Source organism: Cervus elaphus, chromosome 1 (assembly GCF_910594005.1).
Source record: "Cervus elaphus chromosome 1, mCerEla1.1, whole genome shotgun sequence".
NCBI lineage: Eukaryota > Metazoa > Chordata > Mammalia > Artiodactyla > Cervidae > Cervus > Cervus elaphus.
Genome location: NC_057815.1, coordinates 70,017,113 through 70,033,325, shown reverse-complemented (window position 1 = coordinate 70,033,325; position 16,213 = coordinate 70,017,113). Strand labels below are relative to the sequence as shown.

General features: G+C 41.2%; 1 protein-coding gene across 1 annotated transcript in view; it reads right to left on the bottom strand.

Annotated features, from left to right (window-relative positions):
• The window catches only part of ACER3 (alkaline ceramidase 3), a 152,793-nt gene extending 138,067 nt beyond the window's left edge, over nt 1-14,726 (bottom strand). The window contains exon 1 of the mRNA XM_043908067.1: nt 14,515-14,726. Coding sequence (XP_043764002.1) covers nt 14,515-14,617 — 103 coding nt within the window. The 5' untranslated portion in view covers nt 14,618-14,726. The remainder of the gene's footprint in view (nt 1-14,514) is intronic.
• Between the last annotated feature and the right edge of the window lie 1,487 nt (nt 14,727-16,213).

Below are 16,213 nucleotides of genomic sequence, written 5' to 3'. Positions count from 1 at the left end.
TGCATTAAGTGAAGTAGGAGAAAGACAAATATCATAGGATACCACTTACATGTGAAATCTTACATGTGAAAAAATGATAACAAATGAACTTACAAAACAGAAACAGACTCACAGACATAGAAAACAAACTTATGGTTAACAAAGGGGATAGCAGTGGGGAAGGAGAGAAGGTATATTAGGAGTTTGGGATTGACGTACACACTACTATACATAAAATAGGTAAACAAGGTCCTACTGTATAGCACAGAGAACTGTACTCAATATCTTGTGATAACCTATAATAGAAAAGAATCTGAAGATAATATATAAGTGAATCCTGTGCTGTATACTGAAACTAACACAACATTATAAATTAACTACCTTCAATTTTTAAAAAATGAAGAAAAAAAAAAGAATGTGGATCAAATGCTGTGAATAAAAACACTAACCATTCTGAGGAAAGTTCTGAAATTTTCTAATAAAACTAAACATATGACTATTCTATGGCCCAGTTATTACAATCCTAGGTATTCACCTCTGGGAAATGAAAATATATCCACAGGAAGACTTGTACAAGAATGTATACAGCAGCTTTATGGTTACCCAAACCTGAAAACAGGCTTCCCTTGTGGCTCATCTGGTAAAGAATCTGCCAGCAATGCAGGAGACCTCAGTTTGATCCCTAGGTGGGGAAGATCCCCTGGAGAAGGGAAAGGCTACCCAATCCAGTATTCTGGCCTAGAGAATCCCATGGACTGTATAGTCCATGGGGTCGCAAAAAGTCAGGCACGACTGAGTGACTTGCACTCCACTTCACTTCAAACCTGAAAACAGCCAGGTGTCCACAAACAGGAAAATAGATAAACTGTGTTAATATCATACAATGGAATATTCTTGGCAATAAAAAGGAACTACCAACACATGCAACGAGACAATGACTATCAAAAACATTATGGAAGTAAAAGAAGCTTTACACCAAATAGCAAATATTATTAATATATTAATATATATACTATATAATATATATATATATAGTATATAATATATATATATTTAATATATAATTCCACTTATATACAGTCCTAGAATGAACAAATCTCATCAATGGTGAAGAAAAACATCAGAACAGGTGGTTGCCCTGGAGAAGAAGGAAGGTGACAGTGAAAATTACAGGAAAGGAGCATGAGGAACTTTCATGTTTGATGGTAAAGTTCTCTATGTTGATAGGGGTTTGGATTATACAAATATATGCATTTCTCAAAATATAGCAAACACACATAAGATTTGTGCATTTACACTGAATATAAATTTTACATCTAAAGAAAAAACAAAGAATTGAATTTTTTTTTTTGATCTACAGATTCACTTTTATTTTTTCTGGTAAGAACTGAATTTTAATGATATACATATTGAGGTATTTTAGGGAAAAGTGTACAGATGTTTACAATTTACTTTGAAATGTATCCAAAAAAATGAACTGATAGATGGAGAATGGAATGGATAAATAAACATGATAAAATAAGTACTGTATATTAAAACATTATTGTTAGGGTCTAGGATATTCACTGCAAAATTCTTCTAACTTTGCTGTACCTGTGAAAATATTAACTTTTTTTTTTAAAAAGGGGGGCTTTTCATACTGTATTACGATTTGGCCTTTACTCTTCAGTCAGTAGAAAGTCTTCAAATAGAAACAGAAGAAGCACCTAATTCTGGGTATACACTGACTGGGATGCAGCTACAAATGACAAAGGAAATGCAGATATAAAAGCAATTGGGTTATGGGTTAAGACTATGTGGCACACTAGATACTCCAACCAACCTTCCCACTGAAAACATCTAAAAATTTGGTATATTGACAAAATATTCAAATAAACAAAGGAAGAAAGGGAAGAGGGTTTAAGTAGGGAAGTTCCTCCAAGGTGGGTGTTCAAATAGGATTCATCCCCAAGTAAAGGTTTAACTTCCCCACATGCACAGTCATGTCCAATTCTTTGCTACCCACTGTAGCCTGCCAGACTCCTCTGTCCATGGAATTTTCCAGGCAATAATACTAGAGTGGGTTGCCATTTCCTATTCCATGGGATCTTCCTGAGCCCAGAGATCAATACCTTTGCATTTGCTGACAGAGTCTTTACCACTGCACCACCTGGGGGGCCCTTAACCTCCCCACCCTAATTCCTAAACTCAGCATTTGCTATTATGGCCTTTCAATAGTTTGAATAAGGCCCAGTCATGTTATTAACAGTAATCTTTACTTCAAGTCAACTGACTGTAGGTGTTAGCCACATTTACAAGATTCTTTCACAGCAACACCTAAATCAGTATTTGATTAAACAGTGTGAAATTGAAAGTCACTCAGTCCTGTCTGACTCTTTGCAACCCCACGGACTATACAGTCCATGGAATTCTCTAGACCAGAATACTGGAGTGGGTAGCCATTTCCTTCTCCAGGGGATCTTCCCAACCCAGGGATCGAATCCAGGTCTCCCGCATTGCAGGCAGATTCTTTACCAGCTGAGTCACGAGGGAAGCCCAAGAATACTGAAGTAGGTAGCCCAGCCCTTCTCCAGGGGATCTTCCCAACCCAGGAATAGAACCAGGGTCTCCTGCATTGCAGGCAGATTCTTTACCAATTGAGCTATCAGGGAAGTATTTGATTAAATAACTGGATACTTAGCCAAGTCAAGTTTGCACATAAAACTAACCATCACAGATAAGAAGGTCACAACTATAACAAAGCAAGGATTTATTTTTTAAACTTATTTTGACTAGATTCCAATTCAGCTAATACTTATTTAGCACCTAGTATTTGCCAGGCACTTCCCTGTGTGCTTTCGCATATGCCACTTAATTCTCATAACCCTACCAAATATTCATTTTCTCATTTTATAGAAAGAAAAATGGTAGAAAGAATGATTAAGTGATTTGCTAAAGACAGGTTCGGTGGCAGAAAGTTCAGTCAGGATTTTGATTCTGACTTCAAGTCATTTTATCAGGTGAAATACTTTCCTCACAGTAAAACATGTAAGGTTTCATGTCACCATAAACTGCTTCCGCTATCAATCATTTTTCTGAGTCCTAAAATGTTTCTTCATGCCTTAACTTCTTTTAAATCACTCTCTTGCACTATCTCAAACTCTCCAGGTAAGGGTTTTTTTCTCCCACCCACTATGAAACAGTTGGTAAAGGAAAGGAAAGAAGCCCAAAATCAAAGAAGCAACTTAAAATTTCAACCTGAAATAACAGTGCACTCAACAAAACTTTAAATGTTTACTATTCTCTTTATTCTAGTTAATAAAGTTCCCCAAATCACAATTTGAGTTATTTGTTCTCCTTATTTACTCAAACCTCAATTACTGTTTGATTAAAAATAAATAAAAATACATCATTTCTTCCAACAAGTGCTACCAAATTACAATTTTCCCTAGTTAAAATCTTGGACAACCTAGGTAAATGCTAAATCAAGGTTAGACTTCAAAATGTACTTTAGCCTTCAAATACAGTATCCTGATCTGCAGTTTCACTTTCCAAGCTTTCAATTATCCCTAGTTAACTGCAGTCTGAAAATATTAAATGGAAAATTTCAGAAATAAACAATTCATAAGTTTTTAACTATGCAGCAACCTGAGTAGCACAATGAAATCTCACCCTGTCCTGCTCTATCCCACCTGAGATCCTCAACCATCAACGTCATTATGGTTCAATGGTCCAGGGTCATGCAAAGCAAATAAATCTCATTCTCAGAAACATCAGAAGTTAATAGTAACCTAACACTAGGACACAATGCCCTCTCATCATGTGTAAGCATTTTATCACCTCAGATTATCACAACAATATGGGTGAGTACTGTACAATAAGATATTCTGAGAGACCACAGTCACATAATTTTTATTACAGTATATTGTCATAACTATTCTATTATTAGCTGTTATTAATCTCTTATTGAGCTTAATTTATAAATTAGATTTTATCATACATGTATATAAGAAAAAAAAAATATACAGTTGACCCTTGAACAAAAACAGGTTAGAACTGTGCAAATCCACTATATGTGGATTTTTTTCAATAAATACATACTACAATACTACACAATCCACAGTTGGCTGAAACCACAGATATGAACCAGGGATATGGAGGGCTAACTGTAAATCAGTATGTGGATTTTCAACTATATAGAGGATTGGTGTTGTTCAAGGGTCTACTATATACAGCTATTTCAGGCATCCCTTGAGGGTCTTGGAACGTAAGGAAGGTCTACTATATAGGGCTGTTTCAGGCATCCCTTCAGGGTCTCGGAACATGAGGAAGGACTACTATATTACAACTAATTATTAAATATAGTTGTTGTCGTCCAGTGGCTAAGTTGTATCCAACTTTTTGAGATCCTGTGGACTGCAGCACACCAGGCTCCTCTGCCCTCCACTACTGCCCAGAGTTTGCTCAAATTCATGTTCACTGAGTTGGTGATGCTATCTATCTCATCCTCTGCCATCCCCTTCTCCTTTTGCCTTCAATCTTTCCCAGCAATAGAATCTTTCCCAATAGGTTGGCTCTTTGCATCAGATAGCCACCGTATTGGAGCTTCAGCTTCAACAACAATCCTTCCAATGAATACACGGGTTGATTTCCTTTAGGAATGACTGGTTTGATCTCTGTGCTGTCCAAGGGACTTTCAAGAGTCTTCTCCAGCGCTACAATTCAAAAGTATCAATTCTCTGGCATTCAGCCTTCTTTATGGTCCAATTTTCACATCCATACAAGACTACTAGAAATACCTTAGCTTTGACTATACAGAACTGTGTCAGCAAAGTGATATCTTTGCTTTTTATTACTCTGTCTAGGTTTGTCATAGCTTTCCTTCCAAGGAGCAAGCATCTTTTTAATTTCATGGCTGCAGTCACTGTCCACAGTGATTTTGGAGCTCAAGAAAATAAATTCTGTCACTGTTTCCACTTTCTCCCCTTCTATTTGCCATGAAGTGATAGGACCAGATGCCATGATTTCAGTTTTTTGAATGTTGAGTTTCAAGCCAGCTTTTTCACTCTCCTCTTTCATCAAGAGGCTCTTTAGTTCCTCTTCACTTTCTGTCATTAGAGTGGTATCATCTGTATATATGAGGTTGTTGCCATTTCTTCAGCAGTCTTGATTCCAGCTTGTGATTCATCCAACCAGATATTTCACATGATATACTCCACATATGAGCTTCCCTTGTAGCTCAGTTGGTAAAAATCTGCCTGCAATGCAAGAGACCTGGGTTCAATCCCTGGGTTAGGAAGATCCCCAGGAGAAGGAAATGGCAATACACTCCAGTATTCTTGCCTAGAGAATCCCATAGACAGATGAGCCTGGCAGGCTACAGTCAACAGGGTCGCAAGAGTCAGACATGACTTAGCGACTAAACCACCACCACTCCACATACAAGTTAAATAAGCAGGGTGACAATATACAGCCTTGTCATACTCCTTTCCCAATTTTGAACCAGTCAGTTGTTCCATGTCTGGTTCTAACTGCTGCTTTTTGACCTGCATACAGGTTTGTCAAGAGTCAAGTAAGGTGGTCTGGTACTTTCATCTCTTAAGAATTTTCCACAGTTTGTTGTGATCCACACAGTCAAAGGTTTTCGCCTGGTCAATGAAGCAGAAGTAGATGTTTTTCTGAACTCCCTGGCTTTCTGCATGATACAACAAATGTTGGCAATTTGATCTCTGGTTCCTCTGCCTCTTCAAAACCCAGCTTGTACATCTGGAATTTCTTAGATCACATAACTGCTGAAGCCTAGCTTGAAGGATATTGAGCATAACCTTAAGAGTATGTGAAATGAGAACAATTGTATGGTAGTTTGAATATTCTTTGGCATCATCTTTCTTTGGAATTGGAATGAAAACTGACCTTTCCCAGTCCAGTGGCCACTGCTGAGTTTTCTAAACTTGCTGGCATATTGAGTGCAACACTTTAACAGCATAATCTTTTAGGATTTGAAATAGCTCAGTTGGAATTCCATCACCTCCACTAGCTTTGTTCGTAGTAATGCTTCCTAAGGCCCACTTGACTTCACACTCCAAGATGTCTGTCTCTAGGTGAGTGACCACACCATCATGGTTATCTGGGTCATTAAGACCTTTTTTGTATTGTCCTCCTGTGTATTCTTGCCACCTCGTCTTAATCTCTACTGTTTCTGTTAGGTCCTTACCATTTCTGTCTTTATTGTGCCCATCCTTGCATGAAACATTTCCTAGGTATCTTCAACTTTCTTGAAAAGATTTCTAGTCTTTCCCATTCTGTTGTTTTCCTCTACTTCTTTGCATTGTTCATTTAAGAAAGCTTTCTAAATATAAACCAAAGTCTAAAAGATAGTTTGGCTTGAGCTTGGCTTAGGTATCAGGAACAAAAGAAAATTGTTTCCAAAATGAAAATGTAATATGTTCAATTTTAAATTCAATTTGGCTCATGACCCAGAACAATCATTTTCAAACTTTTCTTCACATGCAGTGTTTTTGGCCTGTTAAGAGGGTGGTGATCAACACCTAACTTGATTTTCAAGTTAGAATCCTAGATTCCAGTATCAGCCCTGTGATCCTGAAGAAGTCATTTATCCTTCTGAACTTGATTTCTTACCTACAAACAGGGAGAACACTTACATCCCATAGGAAAAAAAGAATTAATAGTGCTTTGTGAACTATAAAGTCTTGCTTCTCCAAGTATAATCTCCAGACTTGATAGCTTATAAAACTTGATAGTAATGACTTGATAGCTTATAAGAAACGCAGAATCTAAGGCTACATTCCAGACTTACTATACTGGAATATGCATTTTAACAAGACCTCTAGATAATTCACATGCACATGAAAATCTGAGCAGCACTACTGTAAAGCACTCTATAGTTGTTAGGTATTTTCAACACAAAAAAAGTAGTTCGTTAGGCACGCTTTTTGTTCTGAGGAAGTCCTATGACCTGGTAACTCATTAACAATATGACATCAACAACATCTGACATCATCCTCCTCAGCTCTACCATTTCCCATGCTGAGAAATAACTGAATGTGGATTCTGGTCTAGGTTTCATAACTAATTTGCAATATAATCTTGGGCAAATCATGTCAACTCTCAAGGTTCTTCTCTTTATATATAAAATGAGGTTAGACCACTAGTTATGAACCTGAGGTCCCTGGACTCACTGGAGTCTGAAAAAGTAGTAATGGAAGGAGGCAAGACAGTATGAGAGTTAAGAGGATAACTTTAGAATCAGACGGCCCTTAGATGGTCACTTAAGCTCTGCCACTTAATAGTCTGTGACCTAGGGCAAGTTACTTAACCTTCCTAAACTTTAAAAGAGCTATAAGGATTATAATAATCATTCTTATAAGATAATATACACACAGAGCTTTGCACATTAAGTGTCCTATAATGTTAGCTTATTATTTCTATTGGCTATTTTCAATATCTCAAAAGTCAAATTTATCTGAAATAAGGCTGCAATGAAAATATTATGCTGCTTTTCTTTGGAATAGAATTATACCAATACATTAAGGTAATATATTATCTTATATATCTCATATGAATCAATACAGTGCAGTAACATATCCTCTGATTGAGAGTCACATGTGCTTTTGACTATTTTAAATAGGGATAAAGTATATTAATAATCATAATTTATGTAGAAGTATTAAGCTACAATTTATATAAGAAAAATAATAAATTGCCCAAAAAAGAAAATAAGAAGATATAAAATGCTTTTTTTCTAATGAAAAGGTTAAAATAGCTGCAATGTCACCATATGAACCAGAAATTCCACTTTTGGGTCAAAGAGATATTTGTACACCCATGTCACAGCCTCACTATTCACTAAAGCAAAGAGGTGGAAGCAACCCATGTGTCCATCAGTGGATGAATGGATAAGCAAATTGCAGCGTACACATAATGAAATACTATTCAGACTTTGGAAAGAAGGAAGTTCTAATACATGGTACAAAATGCTACATAAGGGCATTATGCTAAATGAAATAAGCCAGTTGCAAAAAAAAAAAAAAAAACCCACTGCTGATCCCACTTATATAAATTCATAAAGACAGAAAGCAGAAGACTGGTTGCCAGGGTCTAGGGGTAGGTAGGGAGGAAGGAGGGAAATGGAGCTGTTAAATGGATCTGGAGTTTCAGTTCTGCAAGATGAGAGAGTTACAGAGATTGGTTATGCAATGATGTCAATGTACTTAATACTACAGAACTGTACAGTGAAAAATGGTTACAATGGTAAATTTTATGTTACATGTGTTTTTCCACAATGATTAATAAATAAGTATACAAACAGCTAGCTGTTCTTCCAGTACTAACACTGTAAAGCCCTTATGCATCAAGTACCCCCCTTCCTTGCAATCCAATGTATACATATAGACTTAAATTATTGTGATATTGAATGGCTTGCCTTGGAAAAGCACCAAGACCATCCTGTCATTTTTGAGGTTACACCCAAGTACTGCATTTCAGACTCTTGTTGATTATGAGGGCTTCTCTGTTTTGTCTAAGGGATTCTTGCCCACAGTAGTAGATATAATGGTCATCTGAATTAAATTCACCGATTCCTGTCCATTTTAGTTTACTGATTCCTAGGATGTCGATGTTTATTCTTACCATTTTCTGCTTGACTGCCTCCAATTTACCTTGATTCATGGACCTAACATTCAGCTTCCTATGCAATAGGAAGCAACTGAAACACAAATCACAGCAAAATCACAGCAACTGAAACAATTTACTGGCCACCTCTGACTTGTATACATTAAATCCAAACCCTTTGGTACCATGAATTTGGCCCTCCATTTGGCCTTCATTCTTCAGTGGTGTTTCTTAGTCACGAGTCAGAGGCAGTGCTGTTTGCTTGTCAATAACTCAGGAAAAATACTATCTTCCTTAAGGTGACACGGACACCACCTCCACCAAGCCCACAGAACCCCAGGGCCAAAAGAAGCCTGAAGTATGCTCAATTCCTAGAGGCCACTATTCAGAGAAGACAGTAGGAAAGGGCCTGAAAAAAGGAAAGGAAAAGTGTGCAATAACATACAAGTAGCAAGGAGATCCAACCAGTCCATCCTAAAGGAGATCAGTCCTGGGTGTTCACTGGAAGGACTGATGCTGAAGCTGAAACTCCAGTACTTTGGCCACCTCATGCGAAGAGTTGACTCATTGGAAAAGACCCTGATTCTGGGACGGATTGGGGGCAGGAGGAGAAGGGGACGACAGAGGATGAGATGGCTGGATGGCATCACCAACTCGATGGGCATGAGTTTGAGTAACTCAAGGAGTTGGTGATGGACAGGGAGGCCTGGCGTGCTGTGATTCATGGGGTCGCAAAGAGTCGGACACAACTGAGCGACTGAACTGAACTGAGCACATGCGTATGGCAGAGGCAGCTGGTTAAAGCCTCTCTAGTCTCCTGCTGCACTGGCAACAAAGGATAGTTTATCCCTTTATCTGATCTAAGAGAATCCCATCATAAATCCCATCCCTCAGTGAAAGACTGAGGGTTGCCCTGCTTCCCTTCTGCCCAATTCCTGTGAACAGGATGGGGAGAGGAGCAGCAAATCTGTAAGAAGAGCCAACACCTATCTAGCTTGAATAAGCCTAGCCCAAGGCAAAGTCTGTTGGTGTTTAGTCACTGCACATCTGGCTCTTCAGTTCATGTACAGAGGGCAAAGCATGTAGCTAAGTTGCCTCCTAGTCTCCCAGTGAGCAATATATGTGGCATTTTACAAAAATGGATAATTGAAAGATGGAACAGGCCAACAATGATGAAAGTGCAGAAATGAAACAAAAAAAAGTAATAGTGTTGGGGTGGGGGAGGGATGATTGGAAGTTTGAGATTAGCAGGTGCAAACTATCATATGGGCTTGGCTTCCCTGGTGACTCAGACGGTAAAGTGTCTGCCTGCAATGCAGGAGACCCAGGTTCGAGCCCTGGGTCAGAAAGATCCCCAGGAGAAGGAAATGGCAACCCACTCCAGTACTCTTGCCTGGAAAATTCCATGGACAGAGGAGCCTTGTGGGCTACAGTCCATGGGGTTGCAAAGAGTAGGACACGACTGAGCGACTTCACTTCACTTCACTTCAATTATTATATAGAGAATGGATAAACAAGGTCCCACTGTATAGCTCAGAGAACTACATTCCATATCCTATGACAAACCATGATGGAAAAGAATATGAAAAAGAATGTACATATGTATAACTGAATCACTTTGCTGCACATTTGCTGAAATTAACACAACACTGTTAATCAACTATACTTCAATATAATTTTTTTAAAAAGTAACCATGTTAGAAAAAAACTCAAACATAAATGGAGTTACAAAAGAAACTGGTTGTGAAAAAAGAATGAAGATGGACCAGAAGTGACACCAGCAAAAACTGTGCATTAAAGGAACTCTCAGAAATATTCCACAATATTGAAAGTGCTAAGAATGAAATGTTGGAAAGTGATCCAAACTTAGAAAGGATGAAGACAATCCACCAAGGCACAGAAGAAAAAATATATATATATACTCATTCTGTATCATAAGTTACATGACAAGAAGGCAAGTTCTACTCAAGCTATTCTAGATAAGTTCTTCGACAAAGAAATAAAACATTTTAACTCTCAATGATTTTAATGTTTTAAATTACAGTGTACTAAACAGAGGATGAGATGGTTGGATGGCATCGTCAACTTAATAGACATGAGTTTGAGCAAACTCTGGGAGACAGTAAAGGACAGGGAGGCCTTGTGTGCTGCAGTCCATGGGGCCATGGGATCACAAACAGTTGGACACAACTTAGTGACTGAAAAAAGTATGTTTTAATATTTTTTTTATTTTTTCATATATTTATGACTAACAATGAGGATTTACAATGTTTGACAAAAATATGTAAAAGTCACAGAACACTCATAACTTTTCTTATTGAGTATTAAGACTGATTAGCTAGGTTTTAACTTGCATAGTCATTTGTATTGTCCCACCCTACTAAGCAAAGTGAGGACTGTCTGTACTTGTAAGTTCTGGCACATCAAGGTATTTAGTATTTCACAACTGAAGAGAAACCATCAAAGGGACTTCCTTAGTGGTCCAGTGGCTAAGATTCTGCACTCCCAATGCAAGGGGCCTGGGTCTGCTCCCAGGTCAGGGAACTAGATCCCACTTGCTTCAACTAAGAGTTCACATGCAGCAACTAAGACCCAGCCCCGCCGAATTAATCAATTTAAAAAAAAAAAAACTATTGAAAAAAAGAGAGAAACTACCTTTTCCCGTGTTTGTTAAAATCCACTTAAACAAAAAAGGAACATGAACTCAAACTGGATGATGTTAAGAAGGTTGTGTTTAAAGTTTTTTAGTGACTGAGAACTGCTGCCATCTTTACATGCAATTCCCCAAACCTGTTTTTAAATTACCCAAAACACACACACCCAATGCTGAGAGATGTGCTTCCTGAAGAGTTATTTGTCATCTGTGATAGTATACTACTTCATGCTTGTCTTCATCCCTTGCATGCTGGGGCAAAACAATAAATACGTGATAGAAATAATATGGTATAGTAGCTTTAGAGTCAGACCTCAACTTGAATATTATCTCTACCTAACTTTTTTGCAACCTTAAATTACTTATTAGGGTTAATGCCTTCTTTTTGGAATTATAGTAAATGTCAAAAAAGATAAGATATATGAAGTGCTTAGCAAAATGTGATACATAGTAAGCACTTATATATAGCTATTATCACCATTATCATTATCATTAATATTTCTATCATTATTGTAAATATTTTAATCATGATAAAGTTGCTTTGCTTTAAGCACATTATTGTGCATGCATGCTAAGTTGCTTCAGTCATATCCAACTCTTTCCTAACCCATGGACTGTAGCCCACCAGGCTCCTCTGTCCATGGGATTCTCTGGGCATGAATACTGAAGTGGGTTGCTATTTCCTACTCTATGGGATCTTCCTAATCCCAGGGATCAAAGCTCATGTCTCCTGCATTGGCACGCAGATTCTTTACCACTGCTCCTACCTGGGGAGCCCAAACACATTATTAATCAGCCTATTTTTCAAAGATAAAGTCTCATATTCAGATATGAATAGATTCACACTACTTACTGGGTAATAAGGTTGACCTTAAATTCTTTCAGATCATTTTCTTCCATGGTACAAGTGCAAAGGGCTGCCAACACTCACTCATCCTCTTCCTGCACTCCCTGATACCTAGTCTGCTCAGAGTTTCCTCTTCTGAGGACATTAAGAACCAAAGCCATTTCCCATTTTTCAGAGCTATCTGTCAGAACAACAGTATCTTGCGCTCTCATATCTCACATGACTTAACTGTCAGTTTTCTCTTTTGATTCTAATCCTTGACTCTAAACTAACAGTCATTATTACCTATATTGACCCATAAAGTTGCAAAGGACCTAAAGTCCAACTGAAGCCAATCCCTTTTCTCTACCAAACAATTGTTTAGTTGCTAAGTCATGTCTGACTCTTCTGCAGCCCCATGGACTGTAGCCCACCAGGCTCCTCTATCCATGGAATTTTCCAGGATTCTTCCACACTCCAAGAATAGTGGAGTGTGCTGCCGTTTTCTCCTCCCCAGATCTTCCTGACCCAGAGACCAAGCCCAAGTCTCCTGCATTGGCAGGCGGATTCTTTACCACTGAGCCACCAGCGAAGCCCACCAAGCAATTAATTCCCTCTGAACTATTCTATGTGAGTTAGCCTAGCAAGGCCTGTTTTAACACTTTTAGTGACAGAAAGCCCTCTACCTCTCGATTCAATCCATTCAATGATTATAACTTTAAAATTTTCCTTATGTTGAACCAAAATCTCTCCCCTTTCAAGTAGTTTCCACCCATAGGCTCTAATTTCACATTCTAGAAAAATACAGGAAGTTTATCTATTCTATACTACAGCCCAATCAACATTTGAAGATTCCCGAGTTTCACTTTTCCACATTACACATTTCTAGTTCAGAAAGCACATTTTAAGCCCCTTCTCTCATGGACCTCCTCTGGACCGTGTATGGACTTGTCAAAGTGATCTAACAACAAATATGTAAAGCACTTCCTTCTCCAACATTTGAGCTGCCAAATAATTACACTACAAATGATCCCTTTGTCCATATCCATCCATTACTATGTAAAAATTGTTAATTTAACTAGTAGTTCAGGAAAAGTAACTCTCAGCCTAAATCACAGTTTAAAGAAAATGGTACTGAAAGTCTTAAAAACAACCAGTTTTCTTGTGTTGTTTTTTTTTTTTTAAATGCTAGTCAATTACCAGGGAACACAATAAAGGAGGATCAGCTGGCTGACAAGAAAGTCTTGTCTCTTTCCCACAAAGCCAAACACATGCCTGGGGGGAAAAGACCCAACAACGGGAAGGTTAGCTAAAAAAGGGTTTTGCTTCCTGTCCTGAGAAAGTTGAGCCAATTAAAAGAAGGCAGTAATAGTGAGCCAAAAAATATTCTCTGTACCTTGCCAGAAGCAGGCACCTGAAGGATCAAATATTGTGCTCTTAAAACTTGACGAAAGTAAACTACAAAAAAGAAGTGGCAGATTTTTCCTGAGCTCTCCTTGCCTGGCAAGAACGTCCATCTGGGGAAATACACACGCAGAGCCCCAAGGGACCAGTCAGGGGCAGCAACTGGAAGAAGATTCTTCCCAAGTCCTCAGTAGGTGCAATCAGTGCAAGTACTGTCCTCAGAAGAACCTATACCTTTGTCAGGTAGTCGGAGAGGAGGCAGGGTGGAGTCGGGACTGGAACCCTTGTGCCCTTAGGAGCCTGGCACGAGCCGGAAGGTACTGACTAGAGGCTGCCGTCTACCTCCGGATGCAAGGAGATAGCCGAACGATCGTACTCCGAGAGGAGGTGATTTCTGGTACCGAAGATACCCCGGGTGGGAGTGGGCTGGGGGTACAGACAGGGGTCGGGATCTGACACGGGGAAAACCGTTCCCTGTAAAGTGACCGAAGAGGTCTCACAGGAACAGAGAAAGAGGAAGGCAAAGACCGTATTTTCACGTATTTGGGGGAAGATTGAGCTAGGACCTGTTCCCTTCTCCTGTGCCCTTATGACGAAGGTGGTGACAGCAACAGTAGGAGCAGGTGTCTCGGGCCCTCATTCAAACGAGCAGAGTCCCCCACTGTCCCGAGCTCTTCTCGGGCTGTCCCACTCGCCCCTCAGGCAGCGGAATCCCCATTCCCAACCCTGCCCCTCAGGCTTTCCCCTTAGGTCCAGCAGGGGCTCTCCACTTCTCTTCCGCCCCCCAATTTCAAGGCCACCCTCAACCCGTCCAGACTGGCCCTCCCCACCCGCCACTCTGGACTGCTCTAGCTGCTGCCTTCCTCCGCAACATTCCCGTTCCAGTGCCCTGGCCCGGTCTCCACTACGCCACCTCCCCCGGCCAGGCCCGGTGCCTCCCCCGGCGGCCAGGTCCGCCCTCTGCCTTCCTCACGCGGCGTCTCCCCCTCAGACCGGCGCCCTCCCTCCCTCGCTCCCGCCTCAGGCCGGCACCCGCACTCACAGAACTCTGCGATATACCAGGTCACCGCGTAGTTCTCCTCGCACCAGTCCAGCGTGGAGGTCGTTGGACCCCAGTAGCCTTCGCGGTCCCCGGCGGGAGCCATCGCGCGCGCCGCCGCCGCCCAAGCGCTCCACTGGCTGCGATCGGCTCCGCGGGCTCCCAGGCCGGCTCTGGCCCTGCTGGCGCGCTAGTCTAGCGTCCCGCCCGCCCTCCGTCCCCGAGGGGCGGGGCCCGGCGCCGTCAGCGACCGGCCGGACCACAGACCCCGCCCACCGCGGCCGGCGCAGAGCCCAGGCCGAGGGCCGGGGACTGCCCCGCCCCCTCCTTCCTCGGGAAGGGGTGTGACCTGGGCCGCCGGCCCCGCCTAGACACGCCCTTGGCTGTGGGTTAGGCGTTCCTGACATCCCCGAGGCAGTTTTCTATCCGAACCTCTGAGCTTCTGTAGGAGGGGCGGTTGATTTTATTGAGGCGGGGGTGGGATGAAGGCTTCAATCAAGCCCTGGCTTGATAAAACCTGTGCAGGGATGCGCCTCAGTGTCTTTACTTGGTCACAGGCCTCCAGAGGAGCTCAGAAACCGACTACTCCAGCCCCGCCGAGGACTCCCAGGAAACAAACAGTAATTTTCTGATAAAGGTATAAGTGTCAGTCAGTTCAGTCGCTCAGTCGTGTCCGACTCTTTGCGACCCCGTGGACTGTAGCCCGCCAGATTCCTCTGTCCATGGGATTTCCCAGGCAAGAATACTGGAGTGGGTAGCCATTTCCTCCTCCAGGGGATCTTCCCCACCCCAGGAATCGAACCCACGTCTCTTGCATCGCAGGCAGATTCTTTACCATATGAGCCACTGGGGAACAACAAATCCTGGTCCCAGAAAAATGAAGGGGGAGGGGGCACTTTGAGATCCTGAAACAACAGTGCAGCCAGAACGCTAAAGCCTGCTTCCCTTTGGGCTTCCAAGCCGAGAAGTTTCCACCATCTAGCAATCTATAATTGTGCCCTGTTCTTCAGGCAACCCACAGCCTCCCCTACTACCAGCTTCAAGACCTTAATACTTCGCAGAGCTGCTGGAGGGATCTTTTTAAAACACAAATGCACGCCCCCTGCCCCTAGAGTTCAGCTACACCAAACTCTTCCCTATCTCAGAATGTACGGGGTCCACTCCCATCTTCCTGCCTTTGCACCTGCGTTTCAGCTGGGAATGCCGGCCTTCCTCTCTTCTCCATTGACAAGTTTCCGGAACCTGGCTTCCTGAAACCCTCCTGACTCTTACCCCCAGTCGCTCCTTTGACCTTTGTTCCTATCCTCCAGTGAAAGATACATCCTGATCTGAAAATCTGATTTCCATCTTTACCTCCAGGATTCTGCCTGACCATGCACTTTGCAACACAGAGTATAGTTAAGGATGGCACAACTGCAATTTAATATTTTCTAAAGAAATAAGTCATGTAAGATGTAATCAAAGGTAAAAGATATTACAGCCTCTCTACAAAACGTCTATAGCAGGTAATAGATGCAGAACCTTTACTGGCAGTGTGCAAATCTAGAGGTTGAGTGTTTCATAGAAATAGTAGGGTGTCGAAATTTTTCTTTTGAACAGCAGACATTGAGCTGCTATGTACTCAGCCTTTGGCTGAATGCTAGGAACACATGGCAACTTCCCTGCTGCCTCAGTGTTAAAGAATCTGCCTGCCAATGCAGGA